Here is a 26,501-nt window from a genome sequence, read left to right on the forward strand (position 1 = left end):
CGGGCGGACTTATTTCGAGGCACTGAAGTAGAATACTTTACGACCCGGTATCGGGAATGCAGCTGTGGAACGTGGTCCTAACGGCTGCCGATTGCTATTCAGCAAAACACAATCGAGCCGGGATCACCCAGTGGGACGCGTAAACTGGTTAGCACATTAATTGTGATTTTGATTTTCATCACCGTAATTCCGGTTTGCAAAAAACGCGTTTTTCCTCGCCCGTCGGGTACGGTCTAGTATTAACGGCCGGGTGATTATTATATTCACATTTGCCAAGAGCATGCAACATAAATCATACTTAGCAACTGGGCGCATCTTGCTCCCTGTTGTGCATTAGTGAGCTTCTGCTTCAGCTGCTGGAAGGTGCTGAAAAGTCACAAAACTGCTTGCCCGCTCAATCACCGCAATCGGCACGAGTGTTACAACTTCATAAAGCCATAAACGACATTCCTGCGGGTGTCCGTGTCCCTAGTCGGACGCTCGGGAGACGTAGGCAAGTTGAGAGCATCTTCGGTTTACTGAGCTATTCTGTGGCATATAAACTTATCGCTTTTATTCGAATAACCCAATAGGCAACACATATTCATTTCGTAATCGAAACTCTTAGTCTAACATATACGAAGTCTCTAAGTAATTGTTTCGAACATAATTTTTTTGTTTATTTTAAATTATGCTTGTATAACTATTAATATAAAGGAATTTATGTAGTAATTATATCTGTATTAGTTTAATTTGTCCTTCAACTGCCGTTTGCTATAAAATTTATAGCACGTGCAACCCATTTAACATTATCGTTAGGGTTACTTTTCACTATAATCCCACGTTTATTATTCCAAACAACTGCAGGCAGTCCACGAGATACGCTATTATAATGGACCGCTATAACCTGAGAAAAATCCACGTAAGTCGAATTTCCGCGCAAGTCGAGTCCTGGTGCAATTTCGTTTATGCTTCAAAGTCACAGAGTCGACTTCCTTCGCAGCACTTAATTTATTCAGCGAATCAGGCGATTTTAAAAAAGATTACATTAAAATAAGTTAGAAAGAAATGTTTTATATGGAAAAACATGGCATTTTAGACCAGTTGATCACCCTTTTTGTTTAGATTTTGTGCTATAAACTAGCTCAACTGTCAAATTTGCAAAATCCGCGTATAGGAGGAACCACATATCTCGGGAACTGCCTGTACACAAATTGGTTAAATAAAGTTCAAATGCATTAATAAAAAGGATGCAGCATTAATTTTCATGTACGAAGCTTTCGATGCGTTTAAAAAATGCGTACAATTTTTTTTATTGTAACATCCCATCCGTATCCCCAGCTAAGTGGCTCTAAAATTAGAAAATTTGACAATTTTTGGGGCAACACATTTTTTGGGCCATTTGCTCGCTATGGGCACCAAGCACCAAAAATTCACTTTTGTTCTGAAGGCGGAAATTGAATCTAGATCGCCTGACCTGAGTGCATACAATGTATTTCACATTTGTTACGTAGTGCATAGTGCAATATAAATCCCCGAAATAAAAAAGCCCATGGAAACTTAATTTTCTGCAACAAACACCACACAATTTCCACTCGGAAAAGCATTTGCAGCTCGAGGCAGGGAGAAAATAAAATAGTGAAACATTATGGAGCGTGTTGCAACAAGTGGTTTTTGGGGTGTGTTTCATATCTTTCTAATAAACTGCAACCCACAATAATAAAGCATCTCCCATGACCCAGCACGAGAAAAGCTTGACGGGTAACACCAAACCCAATCCGACAACAGTGTTGCGCCCCGTTCACTTGCTGGCCTCGTTCTAATTATATTTCGCTAATGATTACAATAAATTATCGTCAATCGTTTTACCGAAGCGTCGGCCACGCTGCACAAACACAGTGCCCGCAACAAGAAACTGCATCTCCATTGTCCGGCCATCATATGAGTGAGGGAACGCGCGCGGATGAACGGTGCAGTTTATGTGCATATTTAATTCGAAAAGTTTCAACAATGGTATAATAAATGTATTCCCTCCCCCCCCACTTTCGCCACTGGCCACGCTCCACTGTTTGTGCCGGTGCTATCGCGAACCCGGGCCACGGTTAGATGCAAAATCGCGAAAACCGAACGCCGCATTTCGAAGACAAACAATGAGCTTATAAATATTAGATAATGTAATGTACGACGCCGTCATCGTCGTCTTCGTTCGGCCATCCTAATCATGGCCAAGTGGTGTGCCACCGACATCGAAGGGTCTTAAATCCTGTCCCTTCGTATTACCGCACCGACTCCTGCCCGCCCATGCCAAAGGGTGGCCAATTTTCTTCAAACGAACCGCGGCCATTTGTCAAGTGTTCGAACCGAAGCTCCAGTCGGGCAGACCTGTTTGTCTTCAGCGGACCGCTTTAGATGCCGGCCTCACACCGGTCCGGCAGTCCGGATGTTGGTCGGTTGCAAATATCTTCGACGCAACATCGCACCAACTCCCGTTTCAGCCTTTCGGCGGCGACGGCTCCCATCTGCCTGCTGGGCTGCTTAATGATGTGTTTATAGGGAGATTGTTTTACAATAAATTTACATACAACGCATTTGCATAGATGCGGTTGCCTGTGGTGTGTGGGTCAGCCTGCATGTTGCGTCAGCATGTACAACACACCGGGCGGATAGAGCACGGTTTCTCGTACCACTACTCATTTATCAATCAGTAACGAACGAGTGGTTTTAAAGAATCGATCATTTTTGCACGTCACCAATCAACGAACCATGAAAACGGCCTCCCCTCCCCCGGGCCGGTGGTCCAATTGTTTCGTCTACGTCTCAATGCTCCAAAAGTGTCTGAAACGATGATGCCTGAAATTTACATAACTTTTTAGCAAACAAATGTATGCAAAAACCAGCACCAGCGGGAAACATTATCAACAAACTAACTGAAAACATTTCTGACAGTTAGTAGTGCACTCTAGTGCACACTAGAGATGAGAATATTCTCTCTTTTCAATGATTTCAATCAGAGTCAAAGAATGGGTTTAAAGATTTGAAACCTTTACTCACTCTTTTGAGATTCATTAAAGAGTATTGCAGTGTATTAATGATTTTACCACTCTTTTGCGTTTATACTCACTCTCACTCTCTGTGCCGACTAGAATCTCACTCAGGAGTGAGTAAAACTGTTTTATCACGCTTTAGACTATAATCACTCTATAAGAGTGAGTAAAAGAGTAGTATAACTCTTTTGAGATTGTAAACACTAGTGATGAAACCTTTTCTCATTCTTTTGAGATTCATTAAAGATTATTACAGTGCATTAATGATTTTACCATTCTTTTGCGTGTATACTCACTCTGACTTTCCGTGCCGACTAGAATCTCACTCAGGAGTGAGTAAAACTGTTTTATCACTCTTTAGATTATAATCACTCTGTAAGAGTGAGTAAAAGAGTAGTATAACTCTTTTGAGATTGAGATTTGAAGTTAAAGGAGTCATACAAACTCTTCGTGCTGATTTATATTCATTCACTCTCTCGAAGGTTTCAACTCACTCATTCACTCTTACTCAGCGCGCACATCTCTAGTGCACACAGTGCAATGTTACTCACCTTCAAGCGTGCAGTACAACCCCGTAGAACACTCCCGTACAACGCCAAGCCCCGAGGATGTTAAAAAAGAGGTAGTTAAAATGTGTATTAAAATGTACAAATAAAAACTAAACACAACCTTCTCGTGCACCGCTTCGGAGGAAGTAGTGAATAAGAAATGACTTTCATTTATCATTGATACGGGCGAGGCAAAACATGCATTCCTAACCATTTTCTATGCACCGAAGAGAGAGTGCTTTTCCGAGCCCGATGGACGGTGTTTTTTTTTTCTTCTTCCAAGCGCATAAAAAAAACATCTAGAAGTGAAGTGCCACAAGTCCTGGCGTGTGCATGCGAGTTAGAAGGGGGCCGGCTTGTGAGGAACGACGGTGGAACGACGTTGGTGGGGGGCTGTGGTGCAAATAAATCATACATACTGTACAGAGTTGTAAAATAAAATACGAATAACCTAACCTGACCATGGCGAAGCAGTGTGGCGGGGTTTTTTTCTCTGCCACGAGACACATTGGTATTGGTGTGGGGGGTTTTTTTTCAACCCCACCCCCTCCCCCCACCCGAACCTAGCTGGATCTTCTATTCATTTCCCAACGACGAACCGCATGCAGGGTTGTAAGGTTTGATTTGGATCTGTCAAAAGAAGGCCGTCGACCATAGCCAGCCAGTGGTACTCGGTCCTTGCCGTACCATCGCAACACGGGTTTAGGTTTTGTAATCATTTTCATATCAACGCTCACACCATTAGGCATCGGAACGGAGCACGGAACCGGCGCAGCATTTTCGAGTGCCTGCACGAGTCATCCTTCAAACCCGCCTTTTTCGCCGTTTCGATTTTGCATACATATGCTCGCGCGAATGCTGCCCCCCCGTTCTCGCCCAAGCTAATTCCACCGTTCGCGCAACCAATCAAGCAAGCTACTGCCCTGTGCTCCACGCGGCCCATCGAAAGAATGAAACGAAATGGAGCGCAAGCATCGTTGTGGCGCTGGCCCTCTGTTTTCGCTGTTTTCCCCGCGCTGAAAAGACTTTTCATTAATCATTCATCAAAACATATTTAAAAACATTTTTCCTGCTGAAATATGCAGCTCCACGCCGTCGTACGTTCTGCTTTTTCCCCGTTTTGTCCCCCCCTCCGGCGTACAACCGGACCTACACCTTGACCGCTTCCCTTTCGAAGGACCTTCGACCACCTTCACCAATACTCAACACACGTTGGCAGTTTTGTGAGTTCGCGAACCGAAAATTCGATCCGGTTTGCGCCCGGGAAAGAAGTCCGATGCATGTGTATTAGGCAGAGGAGTTCCATTTTCCCTCCACGTTGAGCCCTCCTTTTTTTTCGGTGAGGTTTCTAGAAATTCTAGAAATACGACCACAGCGACATGGTGCGAATCGCGAAACGATAGAACCTCACTCCATCGACCCGGTCCGACATTCATCCACGTTGCGTTTCCACGTGTTTTCCACCCGCAGTGCCGCAGTGATCTTCCTACATGGGTACCGTGATTTTCTGCTCCAAAACAACGTAAAAATGTTCTGCGCCATATCAGGACCCTCGCTGGTTAGGACGAAGACAACAAACGGCATCGGGAATGAAGGTATATCGATGTGTACGTTCCCGGGAAGGGAACACAGGGCAGCGTGCAGCAGGAAGTGTTGGATCAGCGGAAGTTACCGCTGGACATGAGGACACGCGGCGCGGTGCGCCAGTTTTGCGCGCTGTGTTCGTTCATAATTAATAACATGCCACTGAAAATTGCAACCGATGCCTACACACAGCTGCACAGCCGTACTGCGCTACGAAACCATTTAATACCGGAATCGATCGCTATAACGATCGCTTTTGGCTGGGGCCGCTGGGTACTGAAGGAGAAAGAACATCCATATCACATTTGTCAATGGTTTCGCAATGTTTTAGAATTCGTCCCGAGAAGCCCGAGCTTGGAGGAGATTTCAATTTTCATCAAGCATAACAAAATCAACACACTCGGCCACTGCAACGTACGGCCGGCCGGTACGAAAAATACTTTATTCAATTCACGTCTTCATTCGCCTAGCATTCTCAAAATTATACGCCACTTGTACATTGCTTTCTTTGCCCATAATCTATAAATGTATGCATCTTATCCAATCGTTAAGTACATCCAACAGGGAAAGGAAATCTCCCCCCGCCGGAAAAGGGCTCACTTTCTTCGTTATCCTGCCTGGCCCGGCCCGCCCGGGAAGCGGCGGACGAAGGATGCGGGCGAAAAGTGTGTTTTAATAAAATATCCGGCCGGGATTAATTATGGATGCGATTTCCATTCCTTGGCCCTTTGGCCCCCTCCCGCCGGTGACGTACGGCACCGCTGGACGTGGCTGAAATCGAAAGAATCAGAAGAAAAAAAGCCGAAAGCCTCTTGGAAGTTATGTACAGCAAAAAAAGGGGTCATCAAAAATTCACGATTGTGAAACTCCACGCCCGGTGGTATTAGTATCGGTGGCCAAGCTTCCAGCATGTCTTCGCCCATGCATGATTTATTTTCGCTTCGCTTATTTTTACACTAAATATGAGTTTGCGTTGTCTTTTAAGGCATCGATCGGGGTGCGTTTTGTCCGGTTAGGGTTTGACATTTAAGTCTTTGCTTAAACATTCGCTAAAACTGCGTTGCTTTTGGGCATGAAGGCGCTATGAAGTGACCTCAATTTACCACGTACCACCATCTTTAAACGTCACCGTTGCCCGGTGAAGCCTTACCGTCCCGGCAAAAGGGCTTACAAGACGCAGCTTTTACACTGGTCACTCGTCACCGGCAGCCATTAGTTGATTTGTGTCATCGTGCGCATGCAATGGTAATGGTGTAATTATTAATTTAATTTCAATTATCATTCGGAAATGGAAACACGGCCAGTGAAGCGGCGGCCACAATGCCGCGCCACCCTGCTGCTAATTGTCCGTCCCCGGGCGGAACGGGTGCTTCCGCAACCGGAACCGGAAGAAATGTAAACCGATGACGTACAGCTAGTAATAATAATGCCACCGTAACTATTTGTGTCACTCGTGCGCCTGTTCGTTACTGGCGGGAAGGGTTTTAAACGGAGCGGTGGCATATTCCATAGTCTTATGCAGGTCCTTCAGGCATCCTTGAGCAGTTGCAACATCTTCTTCCTGAGCAACGGTGCACTTGATGGATCTTGGCATGATGAAAATGGGGATGGTTTCGTCTGTCTCCGCGAAACGGTCCGTTACTTGACTGCGTGATTACTCGAGCTATCCATTGAACTTCTATCGGAGTACGGTGAGTGTTCTTTGAATGGTCTTTAACTTCAATAAATGTGTCAATTAACAGGCATCCGCCATTTATCCGACGACTCGTTCAATCAGCTAACGAAAAGGTAGTACATGTTTGTGTAGTTTGCTTGAGTGACTTGGAAAGTTTGCTTTAATCCATAATAACATTCTTTAAATATTTCTTTGTTTCTTAAATATCTGTACGACTTCCCTACATGATTTCCATGCAATTTGTATATTAATCTGTTAGTTGTGTTTTTGATAAACACTGTTATAAAAAAATAATAATATTATAAATTTTAATAAACGTTTAATAAATTTATATAAAGATTTTTTTCACAAGAGATTAAAGAAGAAGAGTTGCAAACACAGTTTAAAAAAGAATTATTTTATTCCTTAAACTTACTGTTAATAAAAACTTAACTCATACACGAAAAAAAACCTTGACATTTTTGCAAAAACCTTGAATGTATTTTCTGTGCCACTTTTACTACTTTTTTTAACTTTTTCCCTTTCCCAAAAAGATCGTTTGTGAAAATATTAACTCGTGAAATTTTACTGAATGCGCAAATGGAGTTTTTCCCTCCTCTTTTTCTCAGAGCTCAACAATAGTGCATCAACTTTGGCCTCTGTAATTGGACGATATCTTCGCCATGTCCGGTCATGTTGCTGTGTGGCTGCTATTTGGTTTTATCCAAGTCCCTCTAGGCCGGTATGCAAATCCGTCTTGCGACGATGTGCAGCTCAGTGCGGCGGGAAATCAGAGCAAAAACAACAACACAAAAAAAAGCCCCAAACACAAATACAAAACAAAAAACACATTCTGATTTAGATGCAAGTGCAAGTTCGGAATAAAAGGTTGCACGTTGCATTGGAGTTTGTTTGCCTGTGCTAGCGCTGCTGCAAGAACGAACCGCACTAATCTATTGGGTTTGGGTATTTTTGGAAAGGAAAACTTATGCCAATTCATACATCGACTCCGGTCCGGACGGTTGCATTTGAAGGCTTTAGGCATCAACAAGACCTGATGATGCACTAAAAATTATTCAACCACAGTAATGGATGGGAAGGGAAGCACAAAACACAAACCACTATACCGCTACCGAAAAAAAAACAGCCAGCGAAAAGTAATATTTTTCAAAACGAGTTACGGTCAATGTCTCTGCTTGGGGTGTACAAGAAAAAAAACCCCTTCAAGGTAAGAAAGTAATGCTCCACTAAGTATTAATTTTACGATCATCGACTCATGTCGTTGGGTAGGGAGCAATCGTGTGATTAGTATTTATGTCCGAATATTATATCGTGTGCTGCTGGCACATTAGTCAACGCCCCTGGCAATTAGTCTGAAAGCATTCCGATTGACTTTTTGAAAGCGTTCAATGAGTGTTCGTATTTTTGCACTTAAATTAGATGCCAAATTAAAGAAAGTATTTTAATAAAATTATTAATCCAGTAAATTAAAATTCCTACCGACTCCACTCACTGTAAAAATTGGCTCTTCCTCCAAGAACTTATGAAAATAAACCATAAAACAAGCATGTTTACCGTCATCGGACGATCGTAACCAGCATCACCGTTTCCAAACAACCAATCATCATCGAAAAGTAATGCAAAATAAAATAAAAAATAAGCTCAACCCGGCCGGTGTGCATACATTATTGCATTCCCTTTTTAATTGCTCCAAATGTATTGCGCTGGACGAAACGCAAGCGCACAAGCAAAACATAATAACCAATGTCCACCAAAGCAAGGCGAAAACAACCGGCTGCGCCGTCCGCACGGAAAGCTCACGAATAAAATATAATATTATATTCACATTCCCTCCCTCGGGGGAGCCGTTGGTCACACACACAGGAGGGTTTACGTGCGGAGATCTCGTTCTGGGGATTTTTTCGGGGATTTTTGTTTCGCATTCCACCTTGCAGGGAAAATAAATTCGCTGTCACAATCGAACCAGGAGGCGTGACTCTTCGCGTATGCTGTTTTTTTTTGTCTTATGTTCCAACCAACCCCGAAAGTTGCGTTGAAAAAAACGGCCAACGAACACATGTAGCGTTTGGCGATTGCTCCCATTCCGATGGGCGACGAGAGAATGCAAAAGAGCTAGGAATGTGAAGATAACACTTGATATGACATCACTGCCCAACAAACGAAGCGAATGAAAGAAAACGAAAAGGTGCCAAATAAACAATCGTCACAAAACAACAATTACGACGACATTGAGACAATCGGGTGAAACGACACCCTACAAATGAAGCGTACCAAAGGGAAACTGAACTGGATGCAGGGAACGGACCGTCCGAGAACCTTCAGGGTTCGGACAAACGGTAACATTCACACCGCATTAGCTGCACAATGAACGCACCAACATCTTTGGCGATTTTACGAACAGATAAAAAAAGAGCGTACAAGGAGTCCTTTTACTTTCGTGCTAAATACGGCGACAGCAAATTATACCGCCCAGCGATCGGTGCGAAACGGGTACCTTTGGACTGCAATCGTTGCACCGTTGTCCGTTTCGAATGTTCACTCTATCGCACTGCACAAAACCAATACCCTGCCTGCCTGCGTAAGGAGGTATCTGAGACGATAAATCATACGATCGAAGATAAATGGTACACGGGAACAAATTGGTCCCGAAAGCACCACAACAAATGCTCCGATCAATTGTGTTCCGCAGCTTCCGTGATGACGACGACGACGACGATCGGCACGGAACGGAATCCGCAATGAGGGATGATAATAATAATGTTTTCGGATTGCAACCGCAACCGCACAGAGTTTGCATTGGCACCGCACGAAACACGAACCGACAGCTTAGATCTCGGAATCGTATGCCACGAGGTGTAACTGGGCCACTGGTGGGAAGACGTTTGGTGAAGAAGAACCGCAGAGAATGTTTATGTTTTTGCCATAAGAAACTTCTGTAAGATTGTACCGATTGCGGAAGAAAAGGACTTCTTTTTCCTTAAATTTATTATCTTTATTGTGATATTTCATTTGAGTTATTTTATTATGGGTGAATTTTAGGATTTAAATTATTATGGCTAACGATTTTTATTATTAGTATTAAATCGGCAGGAAACAATTTAAGTTATTTAACTTAAACAACTAGCTCATCAACCCGGTTTTGACTTTTTTATAAATATTTACTATATATTCTTCATCAATCCACAATATCTTACTGATGTACGCTACTTTTACCTTTCATTCTAGGCAAAACTGTTAGAAAACTCCCAAGCATGGTTAGGCGCATCTACGTCATCAATTGCTGGTAAGTTACAAAATAAATCTGAATATTTGAACAAAACACACACGTTAAGCGATTGCCGTCCATTTAATGAAAGCTCTTTACCCACAAGAACAGTTTTTAAACAATTTAGTATAAATTTATTATTTCTTATTATAAATGTTAACAGTGCAACATATTTTCGATTGTGTCCTCTTCCGCTTTAAAATGTTTTTTAACTAATCAAAACCAGCTTTTTCTTCTCTATTTAAATAATTATCTGTTAACGAACCGTACCACTATGCATTCGAAGGCATCAAAGTAGACTGAATCGGATCGGATGAAATGCCTTCCATGCATTAAGGATAAACGTTTAAAGCACCTGTAAAAGGAGTTAACACGAACCAAACCGCACGTAATGTGTATGCTAGCCGAAAAAAAGAGCTATCCACACCCTTGAAAGCGTCCTTCGATGCACCGCCACAGAACCATACTGTCCGTACGATCTACTCCGAAAGGATCGGTTTTATTCGCAACACTGTACCATCCTCATCGCGTCCGGGAACAGGCGGAAGCGTGTACGGCGAGTGGCTGAAAACCGTTCCCTTGCAGTACATTGCTTGAAGCATGTATCGGCACGAATGTCTTTGTCTTTATGTGCATCCGTACCACCCTTTATCCACACCCACCACCCCAAAAACCCCGTGCCGGAATCGTACCAGAGGATTTAATTAAAAAATCTATATTTTTGCAATTCCAATCCCGAACCCCCTACCACCGCCACGGCACGGTGAGACACCGAACCTGGGCTGCGGTAGGTTCGTTGCTCTGGCAAAATAAAGTCGCGCAATGGTTCCGCGGCCTCATCGAACCATGGCCGCTCGTCTAGCTAGGATCTGTGGTTGCCGATGGTTGGGGATCGTTTCCATCGCCCGTACCCGTACGTTTCCCCGTTGTTATGCAATGGCACGGTATGATGGAGAGAGAGATTGTTTTTTTTCCTGTTGCTGTATTATCAACAGCAGCATCATTCTGGTGGTACCCCGTTTGTTACATGCAAGGCCTCTTGTAGATATAATTCAAATAATTTTTACTCTATTTTTATTTCGAGCTCATCGCTTCGCTGTAACGCGCTGTTTCGGACGGACGGTTAGATTGGATGTTGCTCCTGGGTCAGCATTTTCCGCGGTATACGCGGTACGCTGTCGACATTCGTTCTGGGGCCAAGTTTGCAAGGGTAGAGCGCGTTATGCTACGAGTGCTAGTGAATACACCGTACGCTACACGACGCACACATACGACGGATATCGCATTTTCAGTCTCGCAGTAATCGAATCTAACGATAGTGTAGTGGTTCATATTTCAGTATTTTGCATACACAATAGCATGCAAGAAAGTGAAATCAGTTTGGGAAGGCAAAAATGTAACCAACGGATTGTGTAATATATTAGCTCCACAACTAAATAACGGTCGTTTCGAATTCATGCAGACTCGTGGTTTCGTATATTTGGTGTGCAAACTGGTGGGAGCCAACCGAAATAAACTTGTATGAGTTATTGAAAAGGGAAGCAGCTTAAAATTCTTCTCTTTTGATGCCAAACCCTTTGAGAACATATTAAAAATAGTAACACTAACAGCAAATAAATTATTGAAGCTGCTCCGATTATCCGGGTGACATTTAACAGGGTGTCTGATTATCCGTGCAGCTCGGAAATGACAGTTCGAAAGGAAATTTGACATATTCCGGACAACACTGTTGACGGAAGAAATGAAAGACCCAATTGTTTATTATCAAATATGCTCAAATTCTTATAGAAAACTTCTACAATTTCTATTGCAAAAATAGAACACACAGAAAAAAAAAATAATTTAAAAAAGCACGAACTATGATACATTATACGGTAATGTTATCATAAATAGGATTTGTGCCTATTGTCCGTGTTATCCGATTATCCGGCATCTGTGGAGTCCCGATGAGCACGGATAATCGGCGCTTCTTTGTACCTCATTTACTGCATTCTCGTGATATTGTCACATCAAAACATCACCTGTTCCAATTGGATGTCACACATTTTCACTAATCAGGATTAAAACAAGGCTTCATTCGTGGATTGCTTCTAATGGCGAGGTCACTTTTCCTCCACGAGTTTGAAATAGACAAATTAAAAAAGTCTTTTTTTTTTGGATTGCTTCTAGGCCACATTTCCATTACGAATTCGAAATTTGATGGAGAGTTGACGAAAAGTTATTGTTAGCCACAGACGCCATTATGTTTGATGCATCATTCTATCAAAAACTGTAGAAAACTTTCCAAAAACCATTGATTAAATGTTTATCACAACTACAAAAGAATTTTTCATACAATTTTACACATTTTCATGTTGTCATACCTTATTGGTACTTGGTTGGCACACAGCAAAAGATTCGCTTCTAAACCGGACAGACATCCACCAGCACCATCGTACAGCCGTTGAACTTTTCCTTTTAACATCCTTCAATGCACACGGACAGCTCCGATCCGAACTAATCTTCCTTTGGCGCGATGCAACCTTCACCGTGTAGCAACAAAAAATAACAGAAAGTGCGTAAAGAACAGAAGGGTTACGTTTTGTGTGCATGCGTGCGTTTTTTTTTTGCGTTTGTCACTTTCCATGTGACCGCTTTGTACTTCCATTATGTGCATCCTTCCGGTACGCTGCATCTTAATTGCTATTTCCTTACGCACCGAACCGAACCTACGGTAGCGACCTCGTGCAGGGCAAGTCTGACGGTCGACGGTCCTGCACCGTCCTTGATGCTGGTACGCAAAATGGTGGATAGCTTCAGATTCAGCTCGACGTACGTTTCGGCACGTTGATGTGGCACAGGTGGCTGGAGCAAAAAAAAAAGGCGAAGGTTAACAATGCACCACCACCATCACCCTTATGTATTTCCGGGTCTTCCGGAAGCATGGTACAGAGAGCAACCAAAAAAAAAAACGTCCAAACGTCACATAACACCCAGACCAAGTCGGTGCAGTCGGTGCACGCACGCACCATCAGGAGTCGGACACATTTCACTTACAGCGTCACAGCCTACAGGCAACGGTTATAGGCCTTTTCCTTTTCCGATTGAAATGACGTAACGTGTAAATAGGGGTTTCTTTTTTCAATTTCACCTACCATCTCGTGCACATGTCGGGCTCAACGCGGGCTGTTAGTTTCTGGCCGATATGTGCAGTACGACACGATGCGTTGCTGCAGCAACATCCTGCTTGATCATACGCTGCATCACACCGAGAACGGATTTGCCGAGACGCTATCTATGTGTGTGCGTGTAATCCAGAAAAAAAGGTCCTAACCAACCAAGCCGAGGTGAAGGAATGGCACTGAAAATGTCGACGAGAAAATGGTAAAACCTTTTGCACATATTTGCATCTTTGCAGTTTTTTGCACTTTCCGCAACGTGTCGCATGTGGTACGGTCAGCGTAATGCAAAACGGAACGAAAACGCACCGACTGTCGCCGGGAATAAAATGTCTCCCTATCCGGAAGGCAGCTGTCTATCGGTCTGGCTTAGAAGGATTTGGAGCTTTTTTTTGCTGCCCCTTTTGTAAGATTCGTTTTTTTATATAACTGACCCGTAACGCATATCCTTGGAACGATCATTTTGTCACTTCGTTGCACAACAAATTGGAAATGCAACAATGTGATTAGATTTTATCTACAATGACGAAATTTTAGTATCAACTTTTCATGGAACTTTTTTTACAGCAGCTGGAAGGTTAAATTGCTTCATTTACGCTTAGATTTTCCGTGTAACTTATACTTATTCTCTGTATTACATTGCTAAAAAGAATGGTGTTAATTGTTACTGGTCTTTGTATTATTTTGTCTTCCATTTAATATTCTCATTTTCTAAAATGGCGCTTGCTGGTTAACAATAGCAATAATTAATTGCAAAGTGCCCAGCTACCGACGATGCAAACACCGAAAACAAAAAAACTCCCAAAACAAAACGAAAAAAAAAACCAAATCAAAATGGAACATTTGTCGAATAACAAAACTTTTGCTCCCGAGGACGTTTGGTTCTTGATTTCGCCTATTTTTCCATTTTATTTTTTCCTCATTTGCCTCATTTACCTCCAAAAACCGAAAACTGTGAACCACGCTCATAAAAAAGTGCCCACACTCAATCAGCAAACCAGGAGGGAGGCGCATTGAAAGCAAAAGAAAAAAAACCAAAGGGAAAATAAAATACCATCGAAAACGGCAAAAGAAAAACTCAAAACTCATTTACCATCCATACCGCGGGTGTAGATGATTTTCGATTTTTCCGCGACCCATCTCGCGCGGAACATTCGCGCGAGAGCACCCCGCTGTCCGGGCCCCCCTTGGATCGCACGGAACGCAAGCTAACGCTGGAGGGGTGCGCAGCTATTTCTTGCTGGTTGGTTTGTTAATTTTCGCCATCATTTTAGCAAGGGAACAATTAAAATATGTACGAATGGTGAGCGCCCATTGCAACGGAGCAAATGAGACTGGGGGAGTGTGAGAGGGAGAGAGAAAGGTGATTGCAGGCTGGTGGTGATGATGGAAGGAAAGGGAAGCTTGTAAGAAAGGGCAGGTTAAAAATATTATAAAAACTGGGGACTTGCAATAAATATTTGATTAATTAGATTTTTTTCTCTCGCCCACCCTTGCCTCGGTGCAGCTGCCAGGCCGCTTCTTCGAGTTTCTGGCGTTTCTGGCAAATTCTGGGCTGCTGTACTGGAAATGAGCATTTTCCTTCCTTATTTTACGCTCTTTTCTTCCCTTTTATTACGCTTATGCCTCACAGTGTGCGCGCGTGTGTGTGTGAGTGTTTTTGTCCACGAATTGTTCCACTATGATTCGTTTGCAAGCTCGATTCAATTTTTACGTCCACCAGCGATGCCGCGACCAGAACAATTTCGACATAGTTAAAAAAAAGAAATTAAACAAATCTTCCATGTTTTTTTCGCTCCACCAAAGGGGCGAGACACTCGGCGGTGGTGCCAGGGGGTGCGAGGTTAAAATATACTACCCCTCCCCACCAAAAAATGATGCTAAAAGTTCGGCCACAGCGTACTCGTACTTCCACCGAAAGTAAGCATCAGAAGCGGTGGAAAATAAAAATTAGAACAAACCGGTCCACTTCTATTCCGTCCCCCTAGCGGACGGAATTTCCTTTTCCACAATCAGAAGCCTCTCGCCAAACTCCCTTCCCGTTCTCTTTGCCCGCGACCCAACCCCCCCTCCAGCCGGTAAGCTTTTCATGCAAAACAATATATAATATTACCCCGCAGGAAGTGGCCCCTGCGGGAAAGAGCGGGAAGAGCTAACAAGGGGAGCAATAACCAAAAAAAAAAAACAGAATCGCCCCCAAAAAAAAACCCCGAACGCGGATGGAAAATTACCTTCCATTCCTTTACCAGTGTCTTGCCACCTCCACCGCCACCCACCCACGGCCATCACGTGTTCCAAGTGGTCGTGCAAAAATGAAGCTGGAGAATGATGATTATGATATGGTTCGCAAAAGGCAGCCAATGGGGGAGCAGAATGGGGAGAGCCCCATCGAACACATTGGTGGGCAAAGGGCCGACTGGGACGGGGGGGGTACGGATGGTGGTGGGCACATTGTATCGGTATCACGATTCCGCGTAGCCCGGTTTCATTATGTTTAATTTATTGATTGAGTTTGTGTTCAGCTCATTTCGTGGATACGAACTTACACGCTCACACCCAGCATCATTGGCCATGCACAATTGAAAAGAAGGAGCTGCTGGAAGGGGAGCAGAAAAAGGGCAAGACAGGGAGAGATGTTTCCTTTTTTTTTTGGTTTTAGGTTGCATGTCTTGTTCGTTTCCTTGGTTACTGTTGTCGATAATGCAGCAAATAATTTCGCGATATCGATTGGCGACTAGACGTTTTCAGTGCATTTTTGTTTAAACTACTTCCTTGTCATTTATTTAAATTACCTTCCCAAAAGATGAACAACCATACCAAACAATTGCATAAATTTGCTAAATAACTTCTCATATGTAGTGACTTTTTTTTCTCACTTGCTACTTCGGCGGTTAAAGACAGATGTTAAGGTCATGGCCTACTGAAGGAGTGCTCCGCGCAGAGTTGAGCACTGCTGTTGGGAAATTTTCCGCTACATCGCTTCATTTCAAATTGGGCCTAGAACACTTTGCCCGGCTTATGGATTAAGAAGACTCTAAGGACTGGATTGTCCAGTGTCATTCTAATGACTTGATTCATGCTGTATTACTCATGAAGCTCGTCATTGTTCTTCCAAAAATACAGGGTTAAAATGACTCGGACGCCATTATGAACTATGTGTCAGTTTTGGACAAAGTCAATTTCTCAAAAGTCAAAAGTTTCTCAAAAAAAAAAATTATCTTTCCATAATTATCTCTGACAATTTCCAGCTCTTTCTTCAATAAATATGTCAAGTCCGTCTATACAAGTCGAGCATTATCAGGATAAATATCTTCAACACCCTGAATATCTCTAGCAAACGTCAAAAAATCACTCTGAGAAGTATTCATCAATATGGTCGCAGTACAACTTTGTCATTGTGTTTCTATTCATCCTTGACACATCCAACCGCTACCTACCGCACGCATTTAACGCACACAACGGAAGCGACCAGCACCAGCATCGACAACTGCAACTGCAAGCGCGATATAGCGCTGGCCGGACGGATCGGAGCGATAAATGAAATAAACATCCAATTTGAAATGCAAATGAGCTGGAAAATGATATAAATTAAATTTTCGAACTGATTTATTCACTTCCGTCAACGCGCTCGCAGTCGCGCCGCAGCGTGGCCGAAGCCAATGCGAAACGGTTTTGCAAGGTGGTGTTTCCGTTTTGTCACTTTGAATTTACTTCCTTGTTCGGCGTCCGGCCTTCGTTCGTGGTTGGCTGCTGCGGGTAAAAGGAAACCCTTCACACTCACGTAATTGCCGTGACATTTAGTGACAAATAGCGACGCATTCATCTCGCATCCTGGTGAGAAAAATTGGAGAAAGAAACTAGTAAAGCGACCACTCAACAATGAGGAAAATGCGCGCTGGTTAAATGTTTATTTTGTTTTTCATGAGAAGCAATTTTTTTGGTGAAATACAATTACTATTTTTAATTACTTCACGACCCAACCAATATGCTACTCATATTACCGAACGACTCATACGTGTTTGTAAGACAATAAGATATTCTTATTCGGGTTTAGTTTATCCCATCCCTCCACACCTTTCTCCAATACATAATGGCGCGAAAAATGAAAATGCATACTGACCTCCATAATCCGGTGCCGAAGCATACACACAAAGGAAACCGTCTTTCCACTGTTTTGCATCCCGAAGCATAGTAACACCCAGCTAACGCCAAGCACTGCCCCCCTTCCCATCCTTCCACCCTGAAAAGGGGGTGGGAAGGGGGTGATATATATTTGTAATATATTTTTCATCATTTTCTTTTATGTTCCGCCCGCCGTTTGCCTTGTTCATTTCCAATCCTTTGCCGGCTGTATTCAACACATTATTTCTTGTAAACAAAAAACCCCGTTCAACACATCCCGACGCCGCGCCGAATGTGCCGCGGGTTGAAAGTTTAAAAGACGAAGTAAAAACCAAAAAACATAAGTAAAACTTTGCCCATATTCACCGTCGCCATCGTCATCGTTCTCGCCATTCCATTGTCCATGTGCGGTGCGGTGCGAGATCGGTTTGTTTTCACGTAAATAACACACTCATACCAGGGGGGGGGGGGGGGCGCACACTCACACACGAAACTGCATCCGTGTATATACGTTTTACATTTGTTCTCGAGCTCTTTCTCGCCCCTTTCTCCGAGTTGGGTTGGAAAACCCCGTGCCGGAGGGAGTTTTCCGCGTATTTTTCACATATTTCCACATGATTTTTTGTTTCTTCCTCACTTCCTCTTCTCGTTCAACCCTGCATTTCACAACCCCCAAAACCGACAATGGCTTGCCCACGTGTTTATCTTTTTGTTCTCACTTTCCTCTTTGCCCGCCGGGGCGGAAAACCAAAGGGGTTGGATGGTGGATGGGTAATATTTTTCATCCACCCCCGAAATCCACCCCCTTTCCGGGTTCGTGTTACGGTCGCCTTGGTCTGCGCCCGGTTCCATCTTAGTCGGCCGATTCAAGTTATTTTCGGTCACCAAAGCCACCGCGCCACTGCAGTTGCCGCCGCCCGTTTTCCTTTCACCCCCCACCGGGGGCTCTCCGTTTGCCAAGGACTCTTTTACCGATTAGACTTGCATCTATGCGGGATCGGGAGATGAATGTACAGTGGGAAAGGGTGGCGATTTTTCATATTTTTACGCTTCACACTCATTGTCTTAGCCGTACGTCTTGTGTTGCGCTGTCACAAACGGTAATCCCGGGTGTGTGTGTGTTTCATTTCTTTGCGCTTGCTGTCTCTTTCTTTATTTTTAATTTTTCTTTTGTCCAACCCTCTCGCCATGCTTCCCACTCTTGCTCTTGCCCGAAGCCCGAAAGAAAGCCTTGTGCGACTTTAACTTTGATGTAACACGCGGCAGAGTAATTATTTACATTCATTCCCCCCATTCCCTGTGTCTCCGCCCCCGGCCCATTTTCCCAACTCCATTCCGCCGGGAATACGGCTGCTTCCATCAATTGTCATTTCAAAATTACTTTCATCTCGTTTCACCGTTTGCCAGCCCGGTTGCGCGGCCGCTGCTGTTGACTTTGGTCTTGGCTTCTGAAGAAATTTCTCTTCCAACCCCAACGTTGCTTCCCGTTCCGGGAGGGTTTGAATCGGTATTTCTCATTCGCCATCCAGCATCCGTTAGTTACACTTATGCTTTTGCCTATTCCATCCCATCCCATCCGAACCACCCACCGCAGGCCACGATGCTCGGTCTCGCACGATCATAATGATCGTCTCCGGCACGTCGACGTGTTATGTTATTTCACGTATTGTTCAAGGTGTAACACGTCCACCTTACCTCCCAGCCTTCTCCCGGTGATGCATGCGACCCCCTTTCCTCCATCGCGTTCAAAACGGGTCTTACCTTTTCAATATTTTGCATCAATGCAATGCACACTCACTCACTCGTGCACGCAAACCAACAATGTAGCGCGTTTGGTGAACTTTTTCTCACTTTACCGCCAGACCCTTAACCCAACCCAGAGGGAAACCCCCTCCAGAAGGTTCGTTTTGCAACCGACGGACGATTCCATTTTTCATCTGCTGTAAAGATGGTTCAGCATGATAGCGGAAGCAAATCAGTGCATGTACGCGCCGTACACGCCGGCTACAATGATACAAACAAAACGAAATGAGAGCAAACGATACAACGGAAAAATAGCACATTGCCACCATCAACGCTTGGTTCTTCTTGTGTGTGATGTTTGCGCACATTGCTACTTTTTGCTCGGTAACCGGTAACAGTGTCTTACGGTGCTGTGGATGAGTTAATCTTTTAACCGGTTACTTCTTTCTGCTTCGCGCGTGTGTGGAAATAATCATCATATTGATACAAGTTGCAATAAATATAGTTGAATCAATTGTTCCACAAACACTCACAACCAACACACACACACACACATTTTCTATCGATCAGTTTTCCCTCACCAACGGACGAAGGGCCCTTGCTTCGCCCTTTCACTCCGTTCGGTTTTTCCGCAAAAAAGATTTTCACTTCCCGCGCTGGCACCCCAGAGCTCGAGAATGGTCCAAGCATCCATTTCATTTAAATTTTTCATTTTTCATTAATCAATTATTAATATTAAGTCTTGTGCACTTTCTTTTGATTCCTTTTCGTCATCTGCCTCTCACTCTCCCCTCAAAAAAAAAAAACACCAACCTGAGAAAAGCAATGTTTACGAGTATTTTTTTTGTTTTATTACCAAGTGAAAACCAACACACATAGCGAAGCAAAAAAAAAAGGGAAAGAAATCCTTCCCGATGAAAATTGGTACCTTTTTTTCTTGCTTCTTATTTTACCGGAACCTTTGCAATGGGGTGCCGCTAAACTTTTCCCTTTTGCACTTTATTTGTTCTTAGTCGCGTATTCTGCCTTCTTTTTGTATTTTTTTTTGTTAGCTTTGTTCTTTCTTCATTGGCCGGGCGCTCCATTTACATATAGGTTTGGGGTAGTGTCTGTTTTTTTTTTGTTTTTTTTTCGCTCTGCAGATATTTTATTTAATCTTTTTTTTTTTGTTGAGTTTTCCTTGTTACCTACTCGAGATTAACCTTTACTGTTTTACACGACATCGTTCGACATTTCTTTTGCTCTTTTGCGTTTCTTACTCTTTGTTCCGGTTGTGCTCCGTTTTCGGTTTTTACTCTTCCACCTTCACTACGGCATTGCTTATGTAGGAAAAAAAGTGTATGTACTTATTATTTAATGCTCTATTTACACCGTAACTTTACTCTTCCATCATTCGTAGCCATTTTTTTTGTTTCATTATTCCTTCATCTTTTCTTGTTCCATTTTTGTTTCCTATTACAGTCGACATCCTTGGTGCTGCTCCATTTTTGCATTTACTTTTAATTAAATATTAATGAAAATTAAAATGAACCAAAACAGGCGGAAGGTGATGAATGTTCAAGTGAAACGGATGGTACTCGTACATCTCGTTCACTCATTCACCACCATCGCCATCATCATCATCGTTAGGGAACAACCGAGAGGCGACCTTCCACCCTTCCGCGTTTGTAACCTTCCGTTCCTTCCGTTCCCTCCACCCGTTCCCACCCACAAAACTCGAAGGGTGTAATTTTTCATTTTTATTTCAATTCCGGTCGGTACCGCACTCGCCCAAGACCGTACTTTGTTTTGCACCGGCTTGATATTGCGAACGCCGCGCGTTATTGGAAGAGCGTGCTGGTAGGATTAAAACCTGGTCGCAATAACAAGAGGAAATCGTTCGAAACATACAAATAATTACCCACAATCGAATGTGCCGATTGATTCATTTGTCAAGTAATTAAGTTCTGTGTGAGTGTGAGGTTGTTTTTTATTTTCTTTGCTCGCTCTCAATCTTTTGTCCTGTGCCACAAAACCGTTTGCCAAAAGCTCAGGAATTCCGGAATGAATTGTTTTCAATCAATGCATGCGCTATTTGTTTCGCTTTCGCCCTTCACCCCTGCGACAGACAGTGCGCGAAGGAAACGTGGGGTTGGAATAAGTAAATCGACTTCGTGGCCCAAGGTAGCCGCACCCTGACTCGAAGCGAACAAATCACCCGCGTGTAATTAGTGCATAAGGATATGAAGGTTTTAATTGATTTTCCAATAGCGTCCCATTGCAACCCGTTCCCATTTGGGTGCCCTTTTAGGAAATGGGAAGCGAGCCATCAAATGTACACGCGATCGAAACATTTGCCACAATTAATGGTGGTAAATATTGCAGTACGACGGGTGGGGTTCACTTGTATGTGAACGTTGTTACGATATTGGCTTGCCGTAAAATGCATTCGGTCGATTGTCTAGAAACTCACTCTCTTGTATTACAAATCGATTCAAAGTCTATTTGTACCGCCATCTCATAAATCGTTCATCGATTGTGATTGATTGTCGAATCTCTTATTTCTCCGAAGGTTTTGTTTGGGCAATATTGACGAGTGATGGAAAAAAGATAAATTAAAAGCTCTTCTCAATTGAGTATTTACCACAACATAATAAATTTAATAGTGTGTGCCGCCAATAGTCTTTCGTTTGATGTGTCAACTCTTATAAGATTCATCAGATTTTTTTTGTTTTGAGCAGTTTTTCTGTATAGTATATTATAAATGATAGCGAAACAACTACTATTTATACGAAATGGATTGTAGCTCATGGTTATTTCCAAAGATTTTAGAAAGGATTTTCTAAAACCATTAATCTGGAGACTGAAAAAAACTTTATACATTTTATACTAATTATTTTTTACAGCTAAATGAATTTTTAAGAATAATTTAAACGAATTCAGAAATTCAAACATCTTTCGCGTTATTTATTCTTTTAAAAAGATTTTTATTTTCATTTTCATGACTCCGAAACAGCAACGCCAGCTAAACTAGCGCCAACATGTGCATTCCGCTTGCCACATTGTCAATATTGATGTGTTAACTCTCAATGAAACACCTTGCGGCATCATCGGAATCGGCAAACGATTTACCTTTTCCGATACATTCCGGGTACCATTTGATGATTTTACACCTTGGCCATAGCATTGCTCCATTTCTTGCATTTGTTAAAATAAATTCTCACACCCCAGAGCGCAAACCATCGCTTCTCTCCTTTAAAAAAAAAAGCAAAACAAAAACAATCCACCTGTTTTGTTCGATTGTTTATCGTCCAAAATAAATCACCCGATCAAAGGAACCTTTTTTTTTTGTTTTACTCCAATATCCTACCGATTTCGGTGTCGTTTACGTCTTGTTTGGGGGGGGAGGGGGTGGGATATTTTGGGTGCACAGAAAAACCAAATCGGCCCATACGTTTCCTTTTGATCGCCGATGGCCAACGTCGGGGAGCGGGAATCGAATACGGGCACGATCGCCACCCAACGATCGACGAATGCTCGCCTTTGATCATGTTGCTCGCCCATGCAGATGAAGCTGATGAAACGATCCGGGACCCGGTCGATGTTGATGATGATCGCGATTCGATCGTTGTGTCGATCGCTTCAATGGCCCTCCAAAAAAGCGGCACTCGACGCAGCAACGGTAGAGTGAGAGCTCTCACGTTGTACGCTGGAAAGGCGGTTCGGTCGAAGGACGCTAGCGGAATGCAACATATTTTCTGCAAAACAAAACTCCCCCCTGTGTGGTGAATCAGAAAGGAAGTGAAAAGCAACAGCAACACAAAAAAAAGGAACGTTCCACATAAAACGAAGGAGGAATTAAAAAGCGAACGGCGCTAAACAAATATCATAAAGCGCGCGAGTACCGCTTGAATTTGTTTGCTTAAAATTTCAACATTTATCTCAAGATGTGTGTGTGTTCCGCTAGTACACTTTCCGTCGTGTGCTTTGAAGATGCTGTGATTGTTTTTGCTTGTGCGGAGGTTTTGCGATTCTTTTCGCATCCCAGCTGACCGGAGAATTGTTGGAATCCCCCCCGGTTCTGCCCTGGCCAGCAGATAAAACAGCGCGGCGTAGTTTTATTTATTTAATTTTTATTAATACGTTTATTTAAATGAATACCACGGCGAGAGTGTGAGCGAAAGAAGGCTTACGTTCCACCCTTAAGTGGAATATTACGATGGAAGGGGTACAGTGGGAACTCCATAAGCATCGGGTAGAGACAATTAAATACGCACATACAGTTCATAAAATATGGGACAAAATGTGTGCTTACTTTTATTTTGTGAGATATTCATTCCCCCCGGTACGGTACCGATAAGGAGGTTCGATATGTGGTGGAATATTTAACCGAGGGTTTTTATGTGGTCCAGCTACCCCGTTCGCTCCCCTGGAAACGAGCGCGATAGTGTAAAATTATTATTTCTCTGTATTTATGATAGTAATAAGCGCAATAATAATAACACTAACGATCATATATTTGGCTTTATGCTTTTCTTCCATTACACTCGGCTGGCCCTCTCGGCTACCTCCAGCCACTTGAGTATGGTTTTTTTGTTTCGTGTTTGCTCGGTGTTGTTTTAACATTTTTGCTATGTGAATTTCACGACTGGTGCACGGTGAGGCGGTGCGATGTACATGCGGTGCTAAGCTGGCCCAAAATTTATATTTTTGCACCGTCCATGAGATGTCCGTTGCCTCATCACCTACTCGCTCGGTCGGCCCGACACGTTTGCCAGTGCGATCTCGTTTCACTTACTCTTTCATTTTATTAAGCAGTCATTAACCTCACGCGAAGCGATTCAAATGAACGGAAAAAGAGATGGTAATAGATGGTGAGTTGAAGGATGAAAAAATAAAAACAACAAGATTATTATAAAAATACCATACAAACAAGCAAACGGGAAAGAGGGGAGGGGGTGAGGGAGGAGGTTTTGGGGGGTGTACAGAGAAGAGAGAAAAAATCGTAACCAACCTCAGCAGAAATAACATCAAAATCATCTGCAACCTCCACAACCCCCCCAAAACCTACCCCCGTCGATCACCGCATGGGGGCTGGGGAAACAACCCCAAGCAGGAGCAATGGTAATGAGCATCGGGGTATATTTATTTCTATCTGTTAGAGATTACCGAAGCATTAACGATATAGCGCTTAATTGCAAACGCGCAAACAAATGCGTTCCATTGCAATCGCGAGCAAAACGCGTGGGGAGAGGTCGGTGGTATTACCCAAAATACGAAGGAAAAGGAAAAAGGTACCACGTAGAAATTGTAAAAGAACACGAAAACGAAGCCACCATTTCATAAAACGAGACACACATACCTACACACACCCACATGTGGCAGATAAACAGAAGGTATCATAAAATAAGATGATTTTTTGGGGCTCGTTATGATAATACGCACCATCCCCCTGCAACACCCCAATCCACCCGGTCAATGGGTTTTGGCGAGTCGGCGAGGATAGTGTGGTGGTGATGATGGATAAATGAAAGAGTAAAAAAGCTTTTACCACCCCAACCCCGACCCGTTCACCGCTTCATCCAGGCTTTCGGACAACGATCTTGCGTCGATGCAATGTTACTTCTCATTACGATGGTTAGTACCACGCTCGGTGTGGATCACGGTGTGCAGTGTCACGATATGTGGAGCACTTGGTTTATTTATTTACTGGTTCGCTTTTACATCCCACCAACCATGTTTATTGTCGTTTTCGGCGTGGTGATTTGGGGCAGCGATCGTTTGAAAGATTATGTGTAAGTTTTTTTCTTCTTTCTAATGGCGAGATCCTTACTCATGCGAGGCTTTGTATTCAAATTACATTTGGGGTAGGAACATGGGACAATTTTTTAAATACTACTATTTATCTGACTTTATGTCTCTTTTCGAATATTCCTAGCATTACATTTCTGCTTATGATCCACGATTCATTTCTAAATTCATATTGTCATATAAAAGTATTCCAATTTATTTCTGTTTAATGGTTTATCTACAATCAGAATCACAAAAATTGTAATTTCGTTTTTTAACAAAAAAAAACTTCCAATTTCTTAAATTGAGCATGCTTTTTATGAGAAATTTTACAAATTTTGGAAAATGTTAAAAGGTTATGAAGAAAAACATTTAACTTGACGTTGGTACATGCTTTTCTTCGTACCAAAAAATAACAAGCCTTTGCTTAATCATAAATTACAACTATTTTTAAAATTAATAGTATAACAATAGTCTATTGTTTTCAATTGTAAAGAGCAACTCTGTTTGTATAAAGAGCAACAGATGAGATCAAACCTTTCAATTCACTGGCTTTAGTGAATTATTGCATTGGGATGAGTTTATAAAGTAATCATGTCTAGTATTGTGCTTAATGAACCTTTTAACAAGAGTCAGTCATATTAAGATTTAGTAGGGAAAGAGGAGTCGGGAATCATTTCTCAAACGAATGATTAAAGCTCAGACGAATCATGGAAGCCTCAAGCGAAATGGTAGCTGGATCCAATTTTCGCAACTGGTGATGGGGAATGAGCGATTTGAGGGTGGTATTGATGATGGCCAGTTCATAGATTGATGCCATAAATCTTGAATGATTCATGAACTCTTCAAATAAAGATTAAAATTTTTATGATTCAGTCCAACGATTTATTCAAATAAATGAATATGTATCTTTTAATTATATATTTTCCAGTGCTTTAGCTTCTAGAAAATGTAGAACAAAAAACCTTTTTCAAGGATGCTGTTATATTTCACCTCAAAATTATTTTATAAATCAAAATGCTTGCATTAGTATTAAAAATTTTAAAGCTTACCATTTGATCATTAATAAGCGCGTGACAAATAATGCATCACAGTATCACAGTGCATTTGCCATTAATGCGCCGTAAAGTTTACATGTTTAATGCCCATCAAAGCAATCTAATGGCTGCATGAGCTAGAAAAATAAAGTAAATCGCATACGTGACCAACGGTGATGATGATGATGATGACGATGATCGACAGCGTTCACTCGGCACCACGCTGATAACGCCTCCAGTACGCTGGCCCCGCAGTACCGGTCACACTCGTGACCTGCGCATGTTGCGCAAAAACCAGGCTAACAATAACAACGCAACAGTGCGACCGAGCAACGCAACTATAAATAATAACTATTTGCCAATTAATTTGTTACACGTGATCTATTTGTACGCCGGTACCTGGTCCACCGTTTTGTCCACCAGCCGGTTCGCCACGATAAGCGCACCATTAGTGCAACACAGGGCTGTATCTGTTGCACTGATTGCTAGTGTTGCACTGTGTCATTTTGTTTTTTGTCGTCTTCTCCATTTCTGCAACCGATCGACGGCCCTTGCTGGATGCTTCGAATTGGAAAAC

At 42.7% G+C, this 26,501-nt stretch overlaps 1 protein-coding gene across 2 annotated transcripts in view; it reads left to right on the forward strand.

Moving 5' to 3' along the window:
* The window catches only part of LOC128305537 (protein bric-a-brac 1-like), a 141,833-nt gene that overhangs the window by 92,246 nt on the left and 23,086 nt on the right, over positions 1-26,501 (forward strand). For both annotated transcript variants that reach the window (XR_008287465.1, XM_053043029.1), the window contains exon 2: positions 10,056-10,113. Coding sequence is in view for 1 of the 2 variants with exons in the window: in XM_053043029.1 (XP_052898989.1) it covers positions 10,056-10,113 (58 nt within the window). In the remaining variant the exon portion in view is untranslated. The remainder of the gene's footprint in view (positions 1-10,055; positions 10,114-26,501) is intronic.

The sequence above is a fragment of the Anopheles moucheti genome, chromosome 3 (genome assembly GCF_943734755.1).
Source record: "Anopheles moucheti chromosome 3, idAnoMoucSN_F20_07, whole genome shotgun sequence".
Lineage (NCBI taxonomy): Eukaryota > Metazoa > Arthropoda > Insecta > Diptera > Culicidae > Anopheles > Anopheles moucheti.